The sequence below is a fragment of the Monodelphis domestica genome, chromosome 4, assembly GCF_027887165.1.
Source record: "Monodelphis domestica isolate mMonDom1 chromosome 4, mMonDom1.pri, whole genome shotgun sequence".
NCBI classification, from domain to species: Eukaryota; Metazoa; Chordata; class Mammalia; order Didelphimorphia; family Didelphidae; genus Monodelphis; species Monodelphis domestica.
Window position 1 is genome coordinate 404,260,150 of NC_077230.1, and position 19,553 is coordinate 404,279,702.

At 37.7% G+C, this 19,553-nt stretch overlaps 1 protein-coding gene across 19 annotated transcripts in view; it reads right to left on the reverse strand.

Moving 5' to 3' along the window:
• CAMTA1 (calmodulin binding transcription activator 1) overlaps window positions 1–19,553 on the reverse strand; it is a 1,356,239-nt gene that overhangs the window by 937,281 nt on the left and 399,405 nt on the right. For all 19 annotated transcript variants that reach the window (XM_056795879.1, XM_056795869.1, XM_056795868.1 and 16 more), the window contains one exon: window positions 68–135. In XM_056795879.1, coding sequence (XP_056651857.1) covers window positions 68–135 — 68 coding nt within the window. The remainder of the gene's footprint in view (window positions 1–67; window positions 136–19,553) is intronic.

The window sequence follows — 19,553 nt, forward strand, 5'->3', positions numbered from 1 at the left end:
GGTAATCAGTGGAAAACAGTCCATTTACTGTACAAATCTGAAAGAGTGACAATATCAGAGATATTACCTTGTCTTAGGGGAGGTGGTTAGCCATTCTTCATGTTTTTCAAACGTTATTAAATAAGCTGCAATTTCCTGAAAAAGAAATGGAACAAGGAATAAACAACCAGCTCACACTGGATCATGGATAAAAAAAAATTTAGCATATTTAATATTTAACTCCCTCAAATATTATCCACCCTCCAAGACTAAGTCTCCAGACTTCCCTGTTCAATATTATTTTCTAGTTTTGAGGGGAGGGTCATTTGTTTTTTATTGTTGTTTAAACCCACTTCCTACAACCTGCTACACAAAAATAATCAAAGTTCTTGACTTCCAAAAATAATGTCCATATCAAGAACAAAAAAAAAGTTTTCCCATGGAAAGAAATCACTGGAAATTATCTCAGATCTTAAATGTTATTAATTTGGTTAAGGTAGGAAATTCAACCAACAGGTCTTCATTTATGCAAGGTTATAACTGCCAAGTTTCAATCTGTCTTCCTCCAAGGGTGGACTAATCTTTTATCATTGTTAGAGATGCCATGTTCTCTCAGCTAGAATTCTCAAAATCCCTAGACAAATCACAGAAAGAAGGAAGGAAGGAAGGAAGGAAGGAAGGAAGGAAGGAAGGAAGGAAGGAAGGAAGGAAGGAAGGAAGGAAGGAAGGAAGGAAGGAAGGAAGGAAGGAAGGAAGGAAGGAAGGAAGGAAGGAAGGAAGGAAGGAAGGAAGGAAGGAAGGAAGGAAGGAAGGAAGGAAGGAAGGAAGGAAGGAAAAGAAAGAAAGATAACTTAATACATCGAGCCAACATTTCAAAAAGAAAAGCAACGTCAGCAGAGTTAACAGCAAAGACAGAGAAAATGTGGGCACCTGCAGGTAAATTAAATATTTATAAACACAACAACATCACTGCAGATAGAATTACTGATTTATTAATAATTTCCATAAAAAGCCAGTGGGTGACATCAACATAAGTCATTGCTTCTGCTTTGAGGCATGATACAGCCCATTACTCCTAGATCCAAACTGATTTGCTAACATGAAATTGGCAAGTTTGTAAGTTAAATTAAGGTTGGGCCAACTAGGACGCATATTTCCCATGTATTCTATGGGGTTACGAAATACTCAGTGATCAAGGAGAAAACTAAGGAAGGAAGTTACCTACCAGAAAAGGCCCTGGAGGGAATCTTACAAAGAGTTTTAGTGTCATTACAGAAGGCAAAGGAACGCAGTACTTTCCTTTATTTTCTACTTGCCAGTCCTGAACCAACATTCTTAGAATAGATTTTCAGTTCTTTTGATCAGATTGCACATAAAAGGAGCATTTCTAAAATGCTTAAGAATGATGAACTGGGGGCAGCTAGAGGTCAAGGGATAAAGACCCAGGCCCAGAGACAGGAGGTCCTGGGTTCAAATATGGTCTCAGATACTGCCTAGCTGTGTAGCCCTTAACTCCCATTGCCTAGCCCTTACTTCTCTTCTTCCTTGGAATTAATAAACAGTATTGATTATAAGATGGAAGGTAAAGGTTTAAAGAAATTGACATTTTTTTTAAGAATAATCATGAACCTGCAGAGGATGAACTACATCCCAATACTTTTATTCAATTATAAAAGACAGTCATTTTGTCTACTCATGCAACAGTCCAACAAACATTAAATATAAAAGAATGAAGAGTGGGATACCAGTTTGTTCCTCAAGTTAGCCAATAAGCATTTAATAAGTTCCTACTATGTGCCAGGCATTATGCTAAGCACAAAGAAAAAAGAAAGGCAGTCCATTCTATAAAGGAGCTCATAGTCTAATGTGGTAGATGAAATGCAAAGGACTATGTACTATCAAGCTATGTAGAGAATAAACAGAAAATATCAAAAGAGGGAAACACTAGAATTAAGAGGAAAAGAATGGGGGGAAGTTTGACTATCTAAACTCCATCAAATAGAATATAAGAATGAGGAAAATGAAAATAACAAGAAATGACATTAGAGTAGATAGCTGCCAAATTAGGAAAACCTGAGTTCAAGTCCCACCCATGATACATGTTGGTTGTGTGACCTTGCACAAATCACTTAATATCTCATTTCCCCCAGCCAATTTTCTGACACCATCAGGTAGCAAGCAGTAGCTGGTCTGCACTTCATACAGAGTTCCTTAGCTGATAATTTCCTACATCAACAAAATAACAGATCCAGTCAATTATTATTACTATTTGTATATTATTATATACATACATGTATAATCACTTAGGGTACATGAGAAACATGTTACAACGTTACAGAAAAACATCTCTGTTAAAAACAAATCTCACTTCCCTGAGCAGTACCATAGGCTGAAAATATTTGTTTGTAAAGATTTGTTTGCATGTTGTCTCCATCAATAGTTACCAGCTCCTTGAAAGGACATACTCTTATAAAAAATATTCTAGCTGATCTTTCCGTGGTGGCAAAGATTTAGAAATTAAGGGGATGTCCATCAGCTCGGGAATGGCTGAACAAACTGTGGTATATAATGGTGATGGAATAATACTATGCTATATAAAATGACGAATGGGATGATTTGGGAAAGAATTGGAAAGCTCTTTAGGAACTGATGCAGAGAGAAATAAGCAGAACCAAGAGAATGTTGTACACAGTGACAGCAATATTGTGGAATGATCAACTGTGATTGATTTAGTTACACTCAACATAAAATGATCCAGGACACTTCCAAGAGACTTATTATGAAGAATGCTATCCATCTCCAGAGGAAGAATGTGAATGAAAGCATATAATTTTTCACTTGTTTGTTTGGGTTTTTGTTTGGGGATTTTGGTGTCATATTATTATTCACTTAGAAAAATGAATACTATGGAAATATGTTTTACATGATAATATATGTATAACCCAGGGGAAATTGCTTGCCAGCTTTGGAGATGGGGGAGGGAAAGGAGGGAGACAATTTGGATCACAGAACTTCAGAAAACTTATGTGGAAATTTGTTATTACATGTAATTGGTAAAATAAACAAATAGCTAACAGCTCCCTGAGAACAGCAACTGTCTTTTCCCCCTTTTTGTATATCCAGCACTTAGCACAGTGGCTGGCACATAGTAGGCACCTAATAATATTGATTGATTGAAAATAGGTTCCTGCCCTGCATTCACCGAATGTCACTAAAAGTGTTTTCCTCCCTCATAATAGTCTGTGAAATGGCTAAGATCAATCAAAGAATCAAAAAGTCCTCCATCATGAAGAACTCAACTACAAGTATGGCAACAAAAATGTGAAAATGCGGCCAAACAAATGTCCCATTGATTGGGAAATGTTGAAACAAACTGTGGTTGGCTTTGGTTAAGATGGTACTGTGAAAGGCCACTGTGGAGCCCAGATCTCCCAGGTATTCCAGCAGAGATATAAATTGAAGTAGAAATTATAGGAAGTGCCACCTCCTAACTGCATAAAAAAAAAATAGCTGGAAACCTTCAGACACAAAAAAGGGCTCTGCCAGGAAATCTCTCACAAACACAGGTAAACAAACCAAAAGCTTATGAATGTTTCATTCCAGGGTCCTGGACCATTCTCTATAAACATGGAGAGGTTAGGAGGGAAGGGGAAGAAGAAGGAGGAGGAGGAAATTCAAAGTGAAGAAATATAAAAACTCTGGGAGGCTCAGAAACTCACAGTGCTCCCTCCCTGTTGCCTACAAACATGCTCATGTCTCTCTGATCCTGAAAAATCCCTCACTTAATCCTCATCCCTACTATCTATTAGCCTATATCTCTCCCCAATACTTCAAATGTCATCTACAAAGGGTATCTCTATATCCTCCCCTCTAAACCCTCTGCAAATTGACTTTACTCTCACTAGTCAACAGTAACTGTTCTCTCCAAAGTTATGTTATCTCTTAATTGCCCAATTTTCTCAATTTTCATCTTTCTCAACACTTCTGAAGCCTTTGACACCATTGATCCCAGCTCTTCCTGGATCCACTCTTAAGTTTTTGTGGCACTGCTCTCCCCTGGTCCTTCTCCTACAAGTTTGACCACTCCTCAGTCTCCTTTGCTGTATCTTCAATCAGATCACACTCATCAACTGGGACTGTCACCCAAGGCTCTGTTCCTAGGTCCTTTCCCTTTAACATATCTCACTTGATAATTTCACCTGTCCACATAGGTTCAATTATCATCTTTTTGCAAATGATTCCCATATCTATATATATATATATATTCACCTCTTGCCTCTCTCCTAAACTTCACTCCCACATTGTCAAGTGCCTTTTGGATATCTCTATTTGGATGTGTTAGAACTCAACATGCCCAAAAGAAAATCTCTCCATCCAAACCCTCTTCCCAATTTTCTTGTTACTCTCAAGGGCACTATCATCGTCCCAGCCTCCCAGACTGAAAACTTTGGTATAATCCCAGAGGCACTCCAACTCACCCCAAATATCCAACACATCATCACATCTTGTCATTTCTAGCCATAACATCTCTCATATGTCTCTTTTCTACTCACACAACTACCACTACAGTTTAAATCCATATCACCTCCCTGACCAATGAATATTGATGCAAAAATTGAATAAAATATTACCCAAAAGGCCATAGAAACATTTTTAAAAGATAACTTAGGGGCACCTAGATGACTCAATGGATAGAAAACCAGGCTTAGAGACAGGAAGTTCTGGGGTCAACTTTGACTTCAGACACATCCTAGCTGTATGACCCTGAAGAAATCACTTACTGGCTATTGTCTAGCCTTTACCAGTGTCTGTTTAAAATGTTAAAAACCTTAAGAATAAATGGATCTTTCCTTAATTTGGCAAGTAATATCTTTCTAAAGTCAAGAGTCAGCATTATATATAATAGAGAAACACTAGAAGATTTTCCAATAAATCAGGGGCAAAACAAAGATCTTCATTATCATCACTTTTATTTGATATCATTTTGGAAATACTAGCTACTGAAATACAATAAAAAAAAATTGAGCTGATAGAATATCGGCAGGCAAAGTGAAAACAAGATTATCATTTTCCTGGATGATGTAATGATCTAGATAGAGAATACTAGATTGTCAACTAACAATTTATTGAAACAAGAACTTCTGCAGAGCAATGAGATATAAAACAAACTCACGTAATCAACCTTATTATTTATTACATTAGAACCCGGAGGAAGAAATATCAAGATAAATTACATTAATGATAACTATAGAAGTATAATGGAGTCCACCTATTAATACATACCTAGAAACTATATAATCACAAAACATTCTTTACATATATAAAAAATAAACTTTAATGATTATAAAGCTAATAATTATTCATAGTTGGGCTATTCCAGTATAAATTTAAATGACAACACTACCTAAATAAATTTATATATTCGGTCCATAAAAAATACACAAAAGAGTCACTTTAAAAAAAGGGGGGTTGGGGGGATATGGTTGGAGATGTAGACTCTAAATGAACATCCTAATACAAAGACCAATAACATGGAAATAGGTTTTGATCATGGACACATGTAATACCCAGTGAAATTAAGCATCAGCTATGGAAACAGTGGGGGGATGGATGGGAGGGAAAAAATATGATTCTTGTAACCAAGAAATAATGTTATAAATTGACTAAATAAATTAATATAAATTTTTAAAAGTGGGGGAAGCTGGGTAGCTCAGTGGATTGAGAACCAGGCCTGGAGATGGGAGGTCCTAGGTTCAAATCTGGCTTCAGATACTTCCCAGCTGTGTGACCCTGGGCAAGTCACTTGACCCCCATTGCCTAGCCCTTACCACTCTTCTGCCTTGGAGCCAATACACAGTATTGACTCCAATACAGAAGGTAAGGGTTTAAAAAAAAACACCTTTACTTTCAATCTTAAAATCAATATATTTTGGTTCTAAGTCAGAAGAGCAGTAAGGGTCAGGTAATGGAGCTTAAGTGACTTACTCAGGATCATACAGCTAGAAATATGAGGCCAGATTTGAACCAGGACCTCCTCTCTCTAGAACCAGCTCTCAATCCACTAAGTCACCTAGCTGCCCTCCCAAAATTTCACTTTGTAGATCTAGAAGAGTAATGATAAAATCTATAATAATAGAAATAAATGGCCAATAATTTTAAAAGAATAAAATAAATTTAAATGGGAGACCTAGCAATACCATACCTCACACTATATTACAAAGCAATAATTAATATAATTATTTAGTGCTGGTTAAAAAAAAAAAGAAATTGATCAGTGGAACAAGTTAGACATGCAACATACAGAAGCAGACCTGGTAGCATAGGGTTTGATGTACCCAAAGGCCCCCCAAATAAGGAATCATTGGTTTACAAAAACTGTTGGGAAGTCTAGATAATCTTTTGGAAATTAGGTTTATATTATACCCATTAATATGGGCATATTAAAAGCTGGTTAATAAGCTAATTAGTAGATAAGTGAAGGAGATATTGTTGATACTACAGATGGGAGGAGGGGTGGAGTTTTTGACTAAACAAGAGAGAGAATGACAAGCAACAAAATGGACAGAGAGAGACAAAAGCAAGCAGGCCAGCTTTGAAAATGACATGTTAAAATGTTTATAATAGAAATTAATAGTTCCATTCATAATCCTCTATCCATTCTTCACATACAAAAATGTTCCTGTCTAAGCAACAAAAATTAAAATTAAAAAATCAATAATGGTACACAAATGTAGCAAAATATTAGTTTTAAGAAATTATGAATATGAGGAATTCAAAAAAGCATGGAAAGATTTTTATCGACTGCTCCAAAATAAGGTAAGCAGAACCAAGAAAATAATATGCACAATTACTCCAATGTAAATGGAAAGAATCCCCCCAAAATCAAAAGTGAATGCCTTGTCATAATGATGCATTGTTTATATTCTTAAAGAACCAATGAGGCAGAGTCATCTGTTGATTAAACTCTGAGTCAGGATGACATAGGTTCAACTCTCACTTCAGACATTTATAGCTCTCTGACCCTGGACCAAGCCACTCAACTATGATCAACCTCAATTTCCTTTTCTGCAAAAATAAAAGCTACCTCACAGGGTGACTGGAGGACCAAATAATATATGTAAAGTGCTTAAAGTATTGTATAAGTGCTAACGATTATGATGATTGTGATGAGGAAGAAGGAAGGAGGAGGAGGAGGAGGAGGAGGAGAAAGAGGAAGAAGAGGCGGTGAAGGAGAAGTAGTAATAGTTAAATAAAACCTATAGAAATACTTTTGGGATTGAGTAGGCATGACTTCATAAAGCAGTAGTAAAAGCTGATAACTGGCATGTACCATTAAATTTGTCCAAGTTAACTTCTAGATAAAGACTCCCCCCTTTCAATTTCATACTGTTTTTAAATGCATGAAATAAAATATATAGAATTTAAAATAAGCTAATTATATTGAAAGTTATCATAATCAAGATCTGAGCTAAAAATCTGACTCTTCTATTTACGAACTGTATAAACATATGTAACTTCTTCTGGTCCTTAGTTTACCCCATCAAATGAGAAAATTGGACTATATGATCTCCAAAGCCCTTCAGGCTAAAGATCCTGGATTACTTTTTTTAATATCAAAAGGACAAATTAAATCTCATCTCCTCTAAAATTTAGCACCTTCTCGTGATCTATTTTGTAGTATATTATTTGTGTATGTGAAGAACTGTCTTTATTAGACTGGAAGTTTCTTGATCTTACTTTATCTTCCCTCAGACTTCACTTTGGTTGGCTTGTGCCTCTTTTGAACACATGTTTTGCACTCTACACTCCTCCACCAAAGCAGATGGAAGTCTACCTTTAATGTAGAAGGGAAAGCTTAGAGAATGGTCTGAGATTCTGAAAGTCCATGATATATTGAGGGTCACATAATCTTTAAGAATCAAAAAAATGATTTTAACCCAGATTTTTCTGTTGAAAAAAGATCTAGAACTCATTCTAGACCATTCTGAAATTGTAGATGAGATAATAGACCTAGAGAAGTTAAGTTTGGCTATAAGTAATAGGATTAGTTAACATAGACAAGATAAGGGCCCAGGTCTTAAGTTGGATTTGTTTAGTCAGTTGTAATTTAGAACATTTTTATATGACTTTAGTTGCTTTGATTTCTTTTTCTGAATACTACCTGCTTGCATCCTTTGACCATTAATCAAATGCGGAATGATTTATATTCTTATGAATTTGAATCAGTTCTCTATACATTTGGAAAATAAGGCCTTCATCAGAAAAACTTACTGTAAAATAAATTTTCCCAGTTTCCTTTTTTCTTCTAATCTTGGTTGCATTGGTTTTGTTGGTACAAAAACTCTTCAATTTAATGTTTTCTAAATGGTCCATTTTCTATCCATTAATATTCTTTATTTCTTATTTGGTCATAAATTCTTCCCTTATCTCTTATCCATAAATCTGACATGTAAAATATTACATACTCCCCTAATTTGCTTATGGCATCATCCTATATGTCACGCATCCATTTTGATCTTATTCTGGTAAATGTTGTTAATGATTTCAAGTCTTCCATGGGAAAAATTCCAACAGGAGGACATGAATTCAAATTCTACAATTCAAATCCTACTTTTGATGTTTACTATCTTTGTATCCTTGAGCAAATCAGTTAACATTCTCATGTAACATAAAACATTATATTTCCCATATGTAAAATGAGGGGATTCGACACAATGGTTTCTGATGTCTTCACCTCTACATTTATAACCTTATGATATTTGTTGTATCAGGTTTCCTCTTGCATCTAAGCTTATCATACAGACCCTCTCTGGCTGATTGCCCTGACAGTAAATTTCTGGGGAAAGGAAGGCTCTCTCTGGCCTTTTCCCATGGCCATGGCTTCATCCACTCTTCCCTCCCTTCCTGCATCTCTCCACATTCCTCCATACTGCCTTGGAGCCAACTGGCCTCATTCATATGTCAAGATGAGAGAATTCACCCTAGGCTCCAAAGTAAAGACTGTCCAGCTTGCAGATTTTAAATGTTTAGTTTGTTCCTTTGATGTTCAAGAAGAAAAATGGTCTCCACAGAGCGATGTCAGCGGCTTTGGAGAGGGAATTTCCCTCAAAAGCCAACCTACACATTTCCATTACTGCATCCTTGGCATTTGGCTCCTTCCCAGGATGGTGGGCATGTAAAGCCAGCATGGGGGAAGGGAGGCATCAATCAATAATAACCAATCAACAAGCATTTATTAAGCATCCACTCAGTGCCCGTTCTGGATGCTAGGGATACAAGTACAAAGATGAAGAATCCCTATTTACATTTCATAGATCTATAAATAGCAAAAATATAAAATTTAAAAAGACAAAGTTATTATACACAAGATCATTTTAGAGGGCAGACATTAACAGTTACAGAGATCAGCCAAGACTTCATGAAAAAGAGGATGCTTGAGCTGAATCTTAAAAAAGAGAAGCATCCTCTTAAGTGTCTACCCTGTGCTAGGCACCATGTTAGGTGCTCAGTTCTTCGTAGTGTCAACCAACCTGTGGGGATAGGAAGGATGTTTGACAGGAGCATGGAAGGACCCCCTCATCTTGACATCACTTTATTTCCTCTGCCTAGATGGGAAGCCTTGACAAGACCAATCCTTCTTTATTTCATTCTTCTGGCTATAAGGTAGAGTCATGCCTGATGGAATGGCTTCTATTCTAAGGGAGCTGCTAATTTCTCAGTAAGAGAGATTCTGGGCCAGGAAGATGAGGAAAGAAAACTGCAGGGAGAAAATGCACCACACACAAACACACAGTCTTCTTTCAGAGACCAGATGGTGGATGCATATTTGTTCATATAAAGGGTTCTTTTTTCAGGTAAAAGTTGAACCATGTAGCCATTGAAGTCATTTCTAAGCATGGAATTCTGTCCTACAATCATGAAGGAGCTGATATCCTTGTCAAAGAAGCAGCATGGAATGGGCATCCTGTTTGATTTGAATTGAGAAGGTCCTAGGTTCAAATTCTGCCTCAGACACTAGTGAGACTCTGAGAAAGTCACTTAATTTTTACGAGCCTATGTTTCATCTTTAAAATGACAAGAGGGAAGGGATTGGACTCAGTGGCCTCCAAGTTCCCTCCCAATTCAAAATCTAATATCCTATAATCCATCCATCCAATATATCTCTCTGATGCTCCTTCTCTATTCTTTTGTTGATGATTTGCTCCCTATCTGAACTTTCTGCCAGTATACCTATCTGAATCTTACTGAGACCAGTTCTCATAACCTCCATGCATGACACCTTCCTCAATCATTGCAACCCACACTAAGCACTTTGCTAGGAACCCAAATTCTGCAAAAGACAAGATGTTATGGACTAAGTCTTATAGCTATCTTGGCCACCAAAATGGCCTGGAAGGCAGGCAGGCAGGAGGGGAGGAAGGGAGGAAGGGAGGAAGGGAGGAAGGGAGGAAGGGAGGAAGGCAGGAGGGGAGGAAGGGAGGAAGGGAGGAAGGGAGGAAGGGAGGAAGGGAGGGAGGGAGGGAGGGAGGGAGGGAGGGAGGGAGGGAGGGAGGGAGGAAGGAAGGAAGGAAGGAAGGAAGGAAGGAAGGAAGGAAGGAAGGAAGGAAGGAAGGAAGGAAGGAAGGAAGGAAGGAAGGAAGGAAGGAAGGAAGGAAGGAAGGAAGGAAGGAAGGAAGGAAGGAAGGAAGGAAGGAAGGAAGGAAGGAAGGAAGGAAGAAAGGAAGGAAGGAAGGAAGGAAGGAAGGAAGGAAGGAAGGGAGGGAGGGAGAGGGAGAGAGGGAGGGAAGATCTTAACCATCTAACTTTTTTGCCTAACATCTCCATTGAGGGGAAACCTGCCACCTCTTGAGCTAGTCCAATATACTTCAAATAGGCATTGAACCTAAATTTGCCCCTTTATAACTTCTACTCTGCTTCTAACTATAGCTCTCCACTCTGGGTCAAACAAAAGATGTCTAGTCCTCCTTCCACAAGAAAGTTCTTTAAATATATAAATAAGTATTTGTCCTCTAAGTCTTCTCTTTTGGGGGCTAAATATTCCCAGTTCTTTCAACTCAATTCATATGATATAATCTCAAGGCCATTCATATTTCTACTTGCCATTCTTTGGGCTTTCTTCAGTTTGTCAATGTCCTTTCTAAAATGTGATCTCCATAACAAAATACAAAACTCTAGATGTGGTCTGACCAGGGAAGAGTGCAAAAGGATTGTCAACTCCCTCATCCTGGATACTATGGTCCTCCTGATATAATCTTAGATTGCATTACCTTTCTTGGCTGCCTTATATCAATATATACCTCTAAATCCTTTCCCCCCAAAAAAATTGCTCTCAAGTCATGCCTTCCCCATCTTATACTCATCAAATTTATTTTTTGAACCCAAATGTAAGACTTTACATTTATGTCTATTAATCTATTATTCTATTTATTAATGTATCTATTAATTAATCTATTAAACTAATAATTAGATTCCACCCAATGTTCTAACCCATCAAGGTCTTTTTGAAACCTGATTCCAGTGTAGTTATTCCTCCACTTTTGTATCATCTGCAAATCTAATAAATATTCTGTTTACACCTTTATCCAATAATAAAGAGTTAAAGTCAAGGTCACTGGCCTATAATTCACAAAATCCATTTCCTTTCTTTTTTTGGAAATCAGAACAACTTTTCTCTTCTCTAACTGTTCACACTCTTCAGTTCTCTGTTGAATTCTCAAAATCAAAGACAATGATGACTCAACGGTAATATCTATCAGATCTTTCTGTATATTAGAATGACATTTGTCTGAGCCAGGTGATTTGAATTTAGCAAGGGTAGCTATGTATCTCTTACCAACACTGTTTCTTATCTTGAGTATAAACTCCCTATTAGCCATTTTTGTGTTGTCCTTTCCAGTCCTTGCTGAAACAGCAAAGCAGCCAGAAGGATAGATAGGAGGCAGCATGTGCTAGACAGCCAAACCCCAATCATCACTGTCACTGCCTGTCAGATGCCAAGGAAGGCTGCCCAAGACACTGCACCTGAGATCCCCAGGAATCACAGCAGCATCACCACCAGACCACTGGTACTGCTTCCAGTCTGACCTCCACAGCCATCATCTATGGAATCAACTGATTTGAATCTGGCCATTGCCACTGGAGATGCTGCATCTCTATATTCTCAGTAACCAAAACTACTGAAGACCTGGGGGGGAAGGGGAAGTTCTTACCACCCAAGTCATTGATTATATTAAGTGGTTCAATGTTAGAAATTAACATTTTTCTCAATGGAAATGACATGAAAGAAGTCATTAATAGTTGCTCTATTGATGCAACCCAAGTACCACAGGGTATTTCCATCTGTCTTAAAGTTGAACCCTTCTCTTGTGTGCTATCTTCCCCAATAGAAGGTGATCTCCTTGAGAGCAAGGACTGCCTTACTTTTTAACTGCAACTCTAAGTTTTTAGTAGAATGTTTTGCAATAGGATATGTGCCTAATAAATGCTTTTTAATTCATTTCATTCTGAATTTTAGCATGTCTGACACTATATTTACAGGATTGTGCCATACTTGTGCCATTTCTATGTGTACTTGCTTCCATCTTCTTCACATTTTTTGAAATCTAAATTGGTTGGTGAATTCGCTGTACTTTAAACACTCCCTTTCCTCCTCATCAGAATCATTTCTGTTGGGGTCTTCAGAATTCTACCCATGGGTTCCTACCTATCCTTTTTCTGAACCCTTTGAAATCAATCCTAAAATCTAAGATTATATATGCCACTATATTCTACCCTTTCTTTTCTTCTATTACAGATTCTAAAATGTAGTCACTTTCATGATTTTTATGATTTCTAAGGACCCACTGAAACCAATAGAAGTATTGTATTTCATTCTGGGATCCACATTTTAGGAAGGATATTGATGAGCTGAAGAGAGTCCAGAGGAGAGAAACCAAGATGAATGACCTTGAGCTCCTACAATCATACAATACTGTATGATTCTAGGTTGAAAGAATTGAGGATGTTTAACCTAAAGATGAGAAGATTTTAGGGATATATGAAACTTCCCTTCATGGATTTCAAGAACTATCTTGTGAAAGGATTGGACCTATTCTACTTGGCACCAAAGGGTAAAACCCAAAGCAATTGGTGAAAGTTGTCAAGAAGAAAATCTAGATTGTGTGTCAAGAAAACCTACCCAACTTGATTTTGACACAGACTTCCTTAAAGTCTAATGAAGCTCATGCCTCTCAAACTGAATGCACTTCACTAAATTAACTACTCAATTTTAGCTGGTAAGCCATCCCAACCCTCTCTTCCCATCTTCCAGGTCCAACCTAATTAGTCCACATTCTATCAAGCTAGTAATTGGCTCTCTACAGTGGGAACCACTTATCCAAGGGATATCAGATGAAAACCCAACAAAAAAAGCCACCTCAGCCTTGCCCCAGGCTGCCAGGTCCTTGCCTCCAAGAGATGTGATGATGATAGAGGGAGAGAAAGGTCAGATGAGTTGGTTTGAATGCTTTATTGCTTCAAATTAAACCAAAAAAATTTTTTTTTTGATGTTTATTCCCCAGAGTCTTGGTAATAAAAATGTCTACAGTCTACACAATCTCTAATATTATGTACACAAAAAATGGGTCTTTCGACCATGAGATAATAAAAAAAGTTTGTTTTTTTTTTTAATGAGAGTTCTATACAAGGGTTTTATCTGTATGGGACCAAAGCAAAGGGGGAAAAAAGCCAATGCTCTCCTAGCAGCTGGCCCCAGCATCTGCTCGAGCCACAAAATGCAATTATATTACTCCCAAACGAGAAGTAAAAATATCTTGTTTCCAATACTCTTGGTTTTAAGACTCATACTTAATGTCCTCTGGGTATTTCAATGGTGCCAGATCTCTGTGTTATGTACTTTATTAGAGTTGTGTGAATGTCATATTAATGACTTCTAACCAACATGTTTACACTGAAAATAAATTCTCCCAGAATCCACTGCACATCTCACTTTACAAACAATAATTGGCTAGTAATTTTTAAAACAGTAACCATTCAAGGTCTCACCACATGGTGTCTCTCTTTCTTCTTCCTCAAGAAGTTTCCTACACAATGTTGACCTATCTGTAGAAGGGAAAGAGTTCAAAGCCTAAACTTTGATAACTCAATGAGCAGGACTTACCTAGAAATCCCTGTCTGTTACTACTAAGGTTATATAGTAGGAGGATGAGGTTTGGACTTCACTAAGCAGTCCATTTCCCTAGAAAAACAATCCATCCATGAATACCTAAGGGAAACAGGTAGTCATTGAGTGGCTAGCTTCTATGAATGGGGGTGGTTCATATCATTATTTTTCTCCAGCTAGAGCTGAGTGTCAAGCAAAATCAAATCAATAATAAGTGAATTTTTGATGCTGACAACAGAGAAGATAAGAGAACAAGGGCAAGAAGGAGGAAAAAGGAGAAAAAGCAGAAGAGAAAAAGGAAAAAGAAAAGGACTGCCCCCTAATTCCGCTAGCTGAAGTTTCTCTTGAGCATTTTCTAGATCTTTTCTTCACTCCTATTACATTCTCAGCATCAATGAACCTTTGGACTTGGAAGGAACTTTAGCAGTCATCTTGGCTACCTTCCCTTGAATCAGAATCTTCTCAGCAACAGTCTGAAGAAGGGGTTAACCAGCCTCTATCTGAAGATGGTCAATGAAGAGGAACCCCACTACTTCTCATAGTAACCCATTCAAATTTAGAATACTTTGAATTAATAGCATTTCTTTATATTTTTCCTCTATTTCACAATGCCAGGTAGTATATTATACTGGTTGTGGCACCCTAGGCAAATCACTTAATATCTTAGTGGTCTAGCCAAATCTAAGACTCTTTTTAAAATTTTTTTCTGTTACTAAAATATTCAGTTAACTCCTCTACCTCCTCTCCCTACATTAGAGGAGGTAACATTTGACCAAAAGGTATGTAGATATAGATATAAAATTATGCCTGGCTTATTTCTATTTATCAGTTCTTTCTCTGGAAGTGGACATATACACAAGTCATTCTTCAAACAATATTTGTTTCTGTATACAATGTTCTCTTGATTCTGTTCATTTCACTCTTCATAATTTCATGACTTCCCTTTTTTTCCAAAATTAACCTGCTCATCATTTCTTATAGTGCAGTAATATTCCATCACAATCATATGCCACAATTTATTTACTCAATCTCCAGCTGATAGGCATCCCTTCAATTTCCAGTTCTTTACAACTCTAAGACTCTGAAGAGTCTTCCTAGAGAAGAATCTCTTCTCTAGAAGAAGTTGATTTTTTGCTTTGGTAGAGAGAATTTCCTCCTCCCTCTTGGAGTTCCCTAGACTGATAAAATCATAGGTCCAATCCTTATTCCCATCCCTCTATCTCCTATAATATCTATTTGTGCACAAACTAGAGAAGCCCCCTTATTCTGCAAGCCGCTTGAGAACAGGGAAAGCCTGGGTCAGACTTACATCATTTTATCCCACGTTTGAGGAAGCATTTAAGTACCTACAATGTACCAGGCATGCTGCTAAGTGCTAGAAATACAAAGACAGACAAAAACAGCCCATGGCCTCAAGAAGTTCTCAGCCTAATGGAGGAGACAATGTGTAAATGATTAGGTATGTTGGCTTAAGACTAAACTGGAAGTAGTTTCAGAGAGAAAGCCCCAGCATTAAAGAGGGACCTTACTGTAGGATCAAATACATGAATGAGTGAATAAATGAATGAAACATTTATTAAGCATTTCATTGTGCAAGACATTGTGCTAAGTGTTGGGATACAAAGAGGGGAGTAATCCAGTCCCTGCTCTCAAAGAGTGCAAGTTCTAATGGGAGAGAAAGGTTTCAGCTGCAAGTCAGATGGCACATTCTCACAGTCCTTCAGGTATAGCAGCAAAGCAGATGTTAATGCCATTTCTTTCTTTCCTTTCCTTCCCATTGATAAAAATCCTATCAGTATCTGATGTTGGATTATTTGGCAGGGTCAAGGACTTTGGAGATAAGAACCTTCTTTTCTGGGTTGTCAGGGGCTGTGGCTATTGGTCCCACAGCAAGAACTACCAGGCTGCATATTTACATCCCAAGATGATATCTGAGGGCTGGAAATGTTGCTATTCTTCAGTCTTTTGAGTTTAGAGTCCAGATCTGTTCTAATCAGGGCCTGAGGGGAAATGGTGATAAGTTTGTGGTAGTGTTTCTACTGGTCTGACATATGCTGGCTCCTATCTCCTCCCCCATCCCCAGGTTTTGATGCATTTAATCAATGTCTGGCTAATTGAATTACTGTATAATGACTATGACAGCAACTGGGAAGACCATGATGGAAATGACAGTGATGGTGGAGATCAATACCTCTGGGCCTAGGGATCTCTTCCTAAGGATAATCAGTGATTTCTGACATACCATCTGCAGTCTCCAAAAGATCTTGAAGAATGAGAAAGCTATCACAGGATTGAAAAATGGCAAACGTGTTCCCTAATCTTTAAAAAAAAAAAAAGATGGCTCAGTGGATTGAGAGCCAGGCCTATAGATGGGAGGTTCTGGGTTCAAATTTGACCTCAGACACTTACCAGCTGTGTGTCCCTGGCCAAGTCATTTAACTCCCATTGCCTACTATAAAAATTAAAATCTCGATAATAACAAAATATATTTTAAAGAATTTATTAAATGATCATTAGAAATCAAAGAATAAAGAGGATACAAATAAAGGCCACGTGCCCATTTTCAAAATGCCCACTCATCACCATTACCACTGGCTACATGTCCAACGAAGAAGAAGAGCCTCAACTCCCACTGACTTTATCCTCTGTCTACAGGAAGTACATAATGACAGGAAGTCAGTGGGCTCTCAGGAAATGTAGTTCTTTTTTTAGGGTAACAGATTTTTCAATTATACACTACCCCTTACCCTTGCCACTCTTCTGTCTTTAAAGAGAGGAGGTAACACTAGGGTCTACCAACTACAGATCAATAAGCTTGAGTTTAATCCCTGAAAAAATTCTAGAATAAGATTAGAGAGAGAATTAGTGACAATCTAGAAAATGAATCAGTAATCACAAAAAGCCAATATGGCTTCATCAAAAATAAAGGGTATTTCATACCCACCTTATTTTCTTTTTTTTTTAAGTTACTAAACTAAACTGAATATCAGAGGAATACTAGTTTGCTGATTTTTAGCAAAGCATTTCGTAAAATCTCTCCTGTAATTCTTGAGGAAAAAATGATAAAGGGTGGGCTAGGCAATAATGAACAAGTGGACTCAAAGTCTAATCATTAAAGGTTCAAAGTCAACTTGGAAGGAGAAATCTAGTGGAGGGCCCAGGAAGCTGCACTTGGCCCCAGGCTATTTTTAACATTTTTATCAGTGACATAGATAAAGGTTTAGAAGTCATATGTATGCAAATCAAAGCCATCTGGGAATAGCTTATACCCTGGATGATGGTATAAGGATTAGAAAAGAAATCTTGAAAGACCTAGATCTTAACCTGCCAGCACACTGTGCCTAATATAATAAGATTAAATATAATAAAGATAAATATAAAATCTTACAGTTGGGTTCTAAAAAGTCAGTTTCCAAAATCCAAGATGGTAGAGGCATGACTACACCCCAGATCATCTGAAAGACTTTGGGGGGGGGGGGGCTGTCAGGGGTCTAGAGTCTGTATGATTGAAAATCTGTTGCCCTAAAAAAAGAACTACATATCCCAAGAACCCACTGACTTCCTGTCATTATATACTTCCTGTAAACAGAGGATAAAGGGCGTGGGCTTTGGAGGCTCCTCCTCTTTGATGTAGAATCTGCAGTAATGGTGGTGAATTGGGCTAAAAATGGCTAACCAGCCATGGGCATGTGGTCTTTATTTTGTATCCCCTTTATTCCTTGATTTCTAATCATCCTTAATAAATCTCTTAAAATATAATATTATTATTGAGATTTAATTTTAACTTTTACAAGTCCTACTATGGGTTAACAGCCAATCAGAGCTAAAATAATCTTGGGCTACCTCGTGAAAAATGTTGCATTCAGAGCCAGAGAGGTGACAATCTATCCCCATTGTACTATACTCCAGTCAAATCACATTGTGTTCCATTTTGGACACTGAATTCTAGAAAGTGACATCTAAAGCCATCTATTCAACCCTACAAAAAAAAAAGAAGAAGAAGAAGAAGAAGTCCAGAGAATGGCAACTCAATGAAGGACTCTGAGCATGTGCTTTTGGAAGATAGGCTGAAGGACCTGAGGACATTTAGCCCAGAGGAGAGGAAAGATAACACCAGTATTAGTGTCAGTTTTTGATGATCAGCTATGGAGAAAAGGGATTAGATTTCCCTACATTTAAATGTGAGCTCCTGGAGGTTTTATTTTGTCTTTGTGTCCCCAGTACCTAGCACATAGTAGGCATATAAGTGCTTCCTGAACCAAATTGAATTGAATTAGCTTGGTCTGCTTCACCCCATGGCACCATACAAGGTAAGATGGGGGGAACATGCCAAGAGGCAAATTTATGTTTGATGAAAGAAGGCTTTCTTAACCATCAGAGCATTTTGAATAGCAGATGGGAGATTCCCATTCACTGAAAATCTCCCTCACAAAGCCTTGTTGTCATTACAGTGTAGCAGAAAGGTTTCTTAGTGAGATAATTAGACTAATCAGTTGCAGAGATTTCAAGATGGGAGGGACTTTAGAGACTTTATTTTTATAGTCCCTGTCCTCAAGGAGCTCACATGGTGATACACAACTCTGAACAAACAAAGATAGAGATAGAATAAACTGATAGTAAAACATCAGAGCTCTGCTTATGTAGTAACTCATCATGACTTCAGAGAACAAACAGCAAGTCATGTCTGCTTCTGTGGTGGACCACAGGTGCAGAATGAGGCATACTTTATCATTAATTTTATCATTTATTTTGCTATCTTTGTTATGATGGGAGGATCCTTTGGAGCCAGGGTAAGTGGCAGGTTGGAGGTTGTCACTTAGAAGAAAAAGTGATGTTCCTAAAAAAGCATCCCCAAAATATTTTTCACCTAAACATCTTTTCTGTTAACATTCTATAAACCACAACATGGAAAGTGTCAAATAGTATCAATTGCAATTACACTATTCAGCAGCTTTGCTTGGGCTGTTTCCCAGGAACGTATTTTGGAGAGGATGCTGTTTGGGTGTTTCTTGGTAAGTGTCTGCTGCATCAAAACAACAACAACAAATATCAATAAATGTAATGTTTAAAAAAAGAAAGATGGTCCTGAGAGCCAGTACATCAGTGTTCCTGTCAGAAGAGTAGAATCAATTCCCTCTGGAATCTAAGCCCTCAGCCAATCTCAGCTGGCTCTCCTTTTGATTAAGGGATGGTTGTGTGGTTCTCCAAGTATAGCTGTCCAATGACCTTTGACCAGTCACCAGGAATATTCTGGCCATACTTATGAGGTTACTAGGTGGCATGGCAGAGAAAGAACTAGACTCAAAATTGGGAAGAAATGAGATCAAACTGTGCCTCAGTCATTTACTAGCGATGTAACCACAGGCAAGTCACCTAACCTCTCTGATCTTCATTTTCCTCATGTGTAACACGA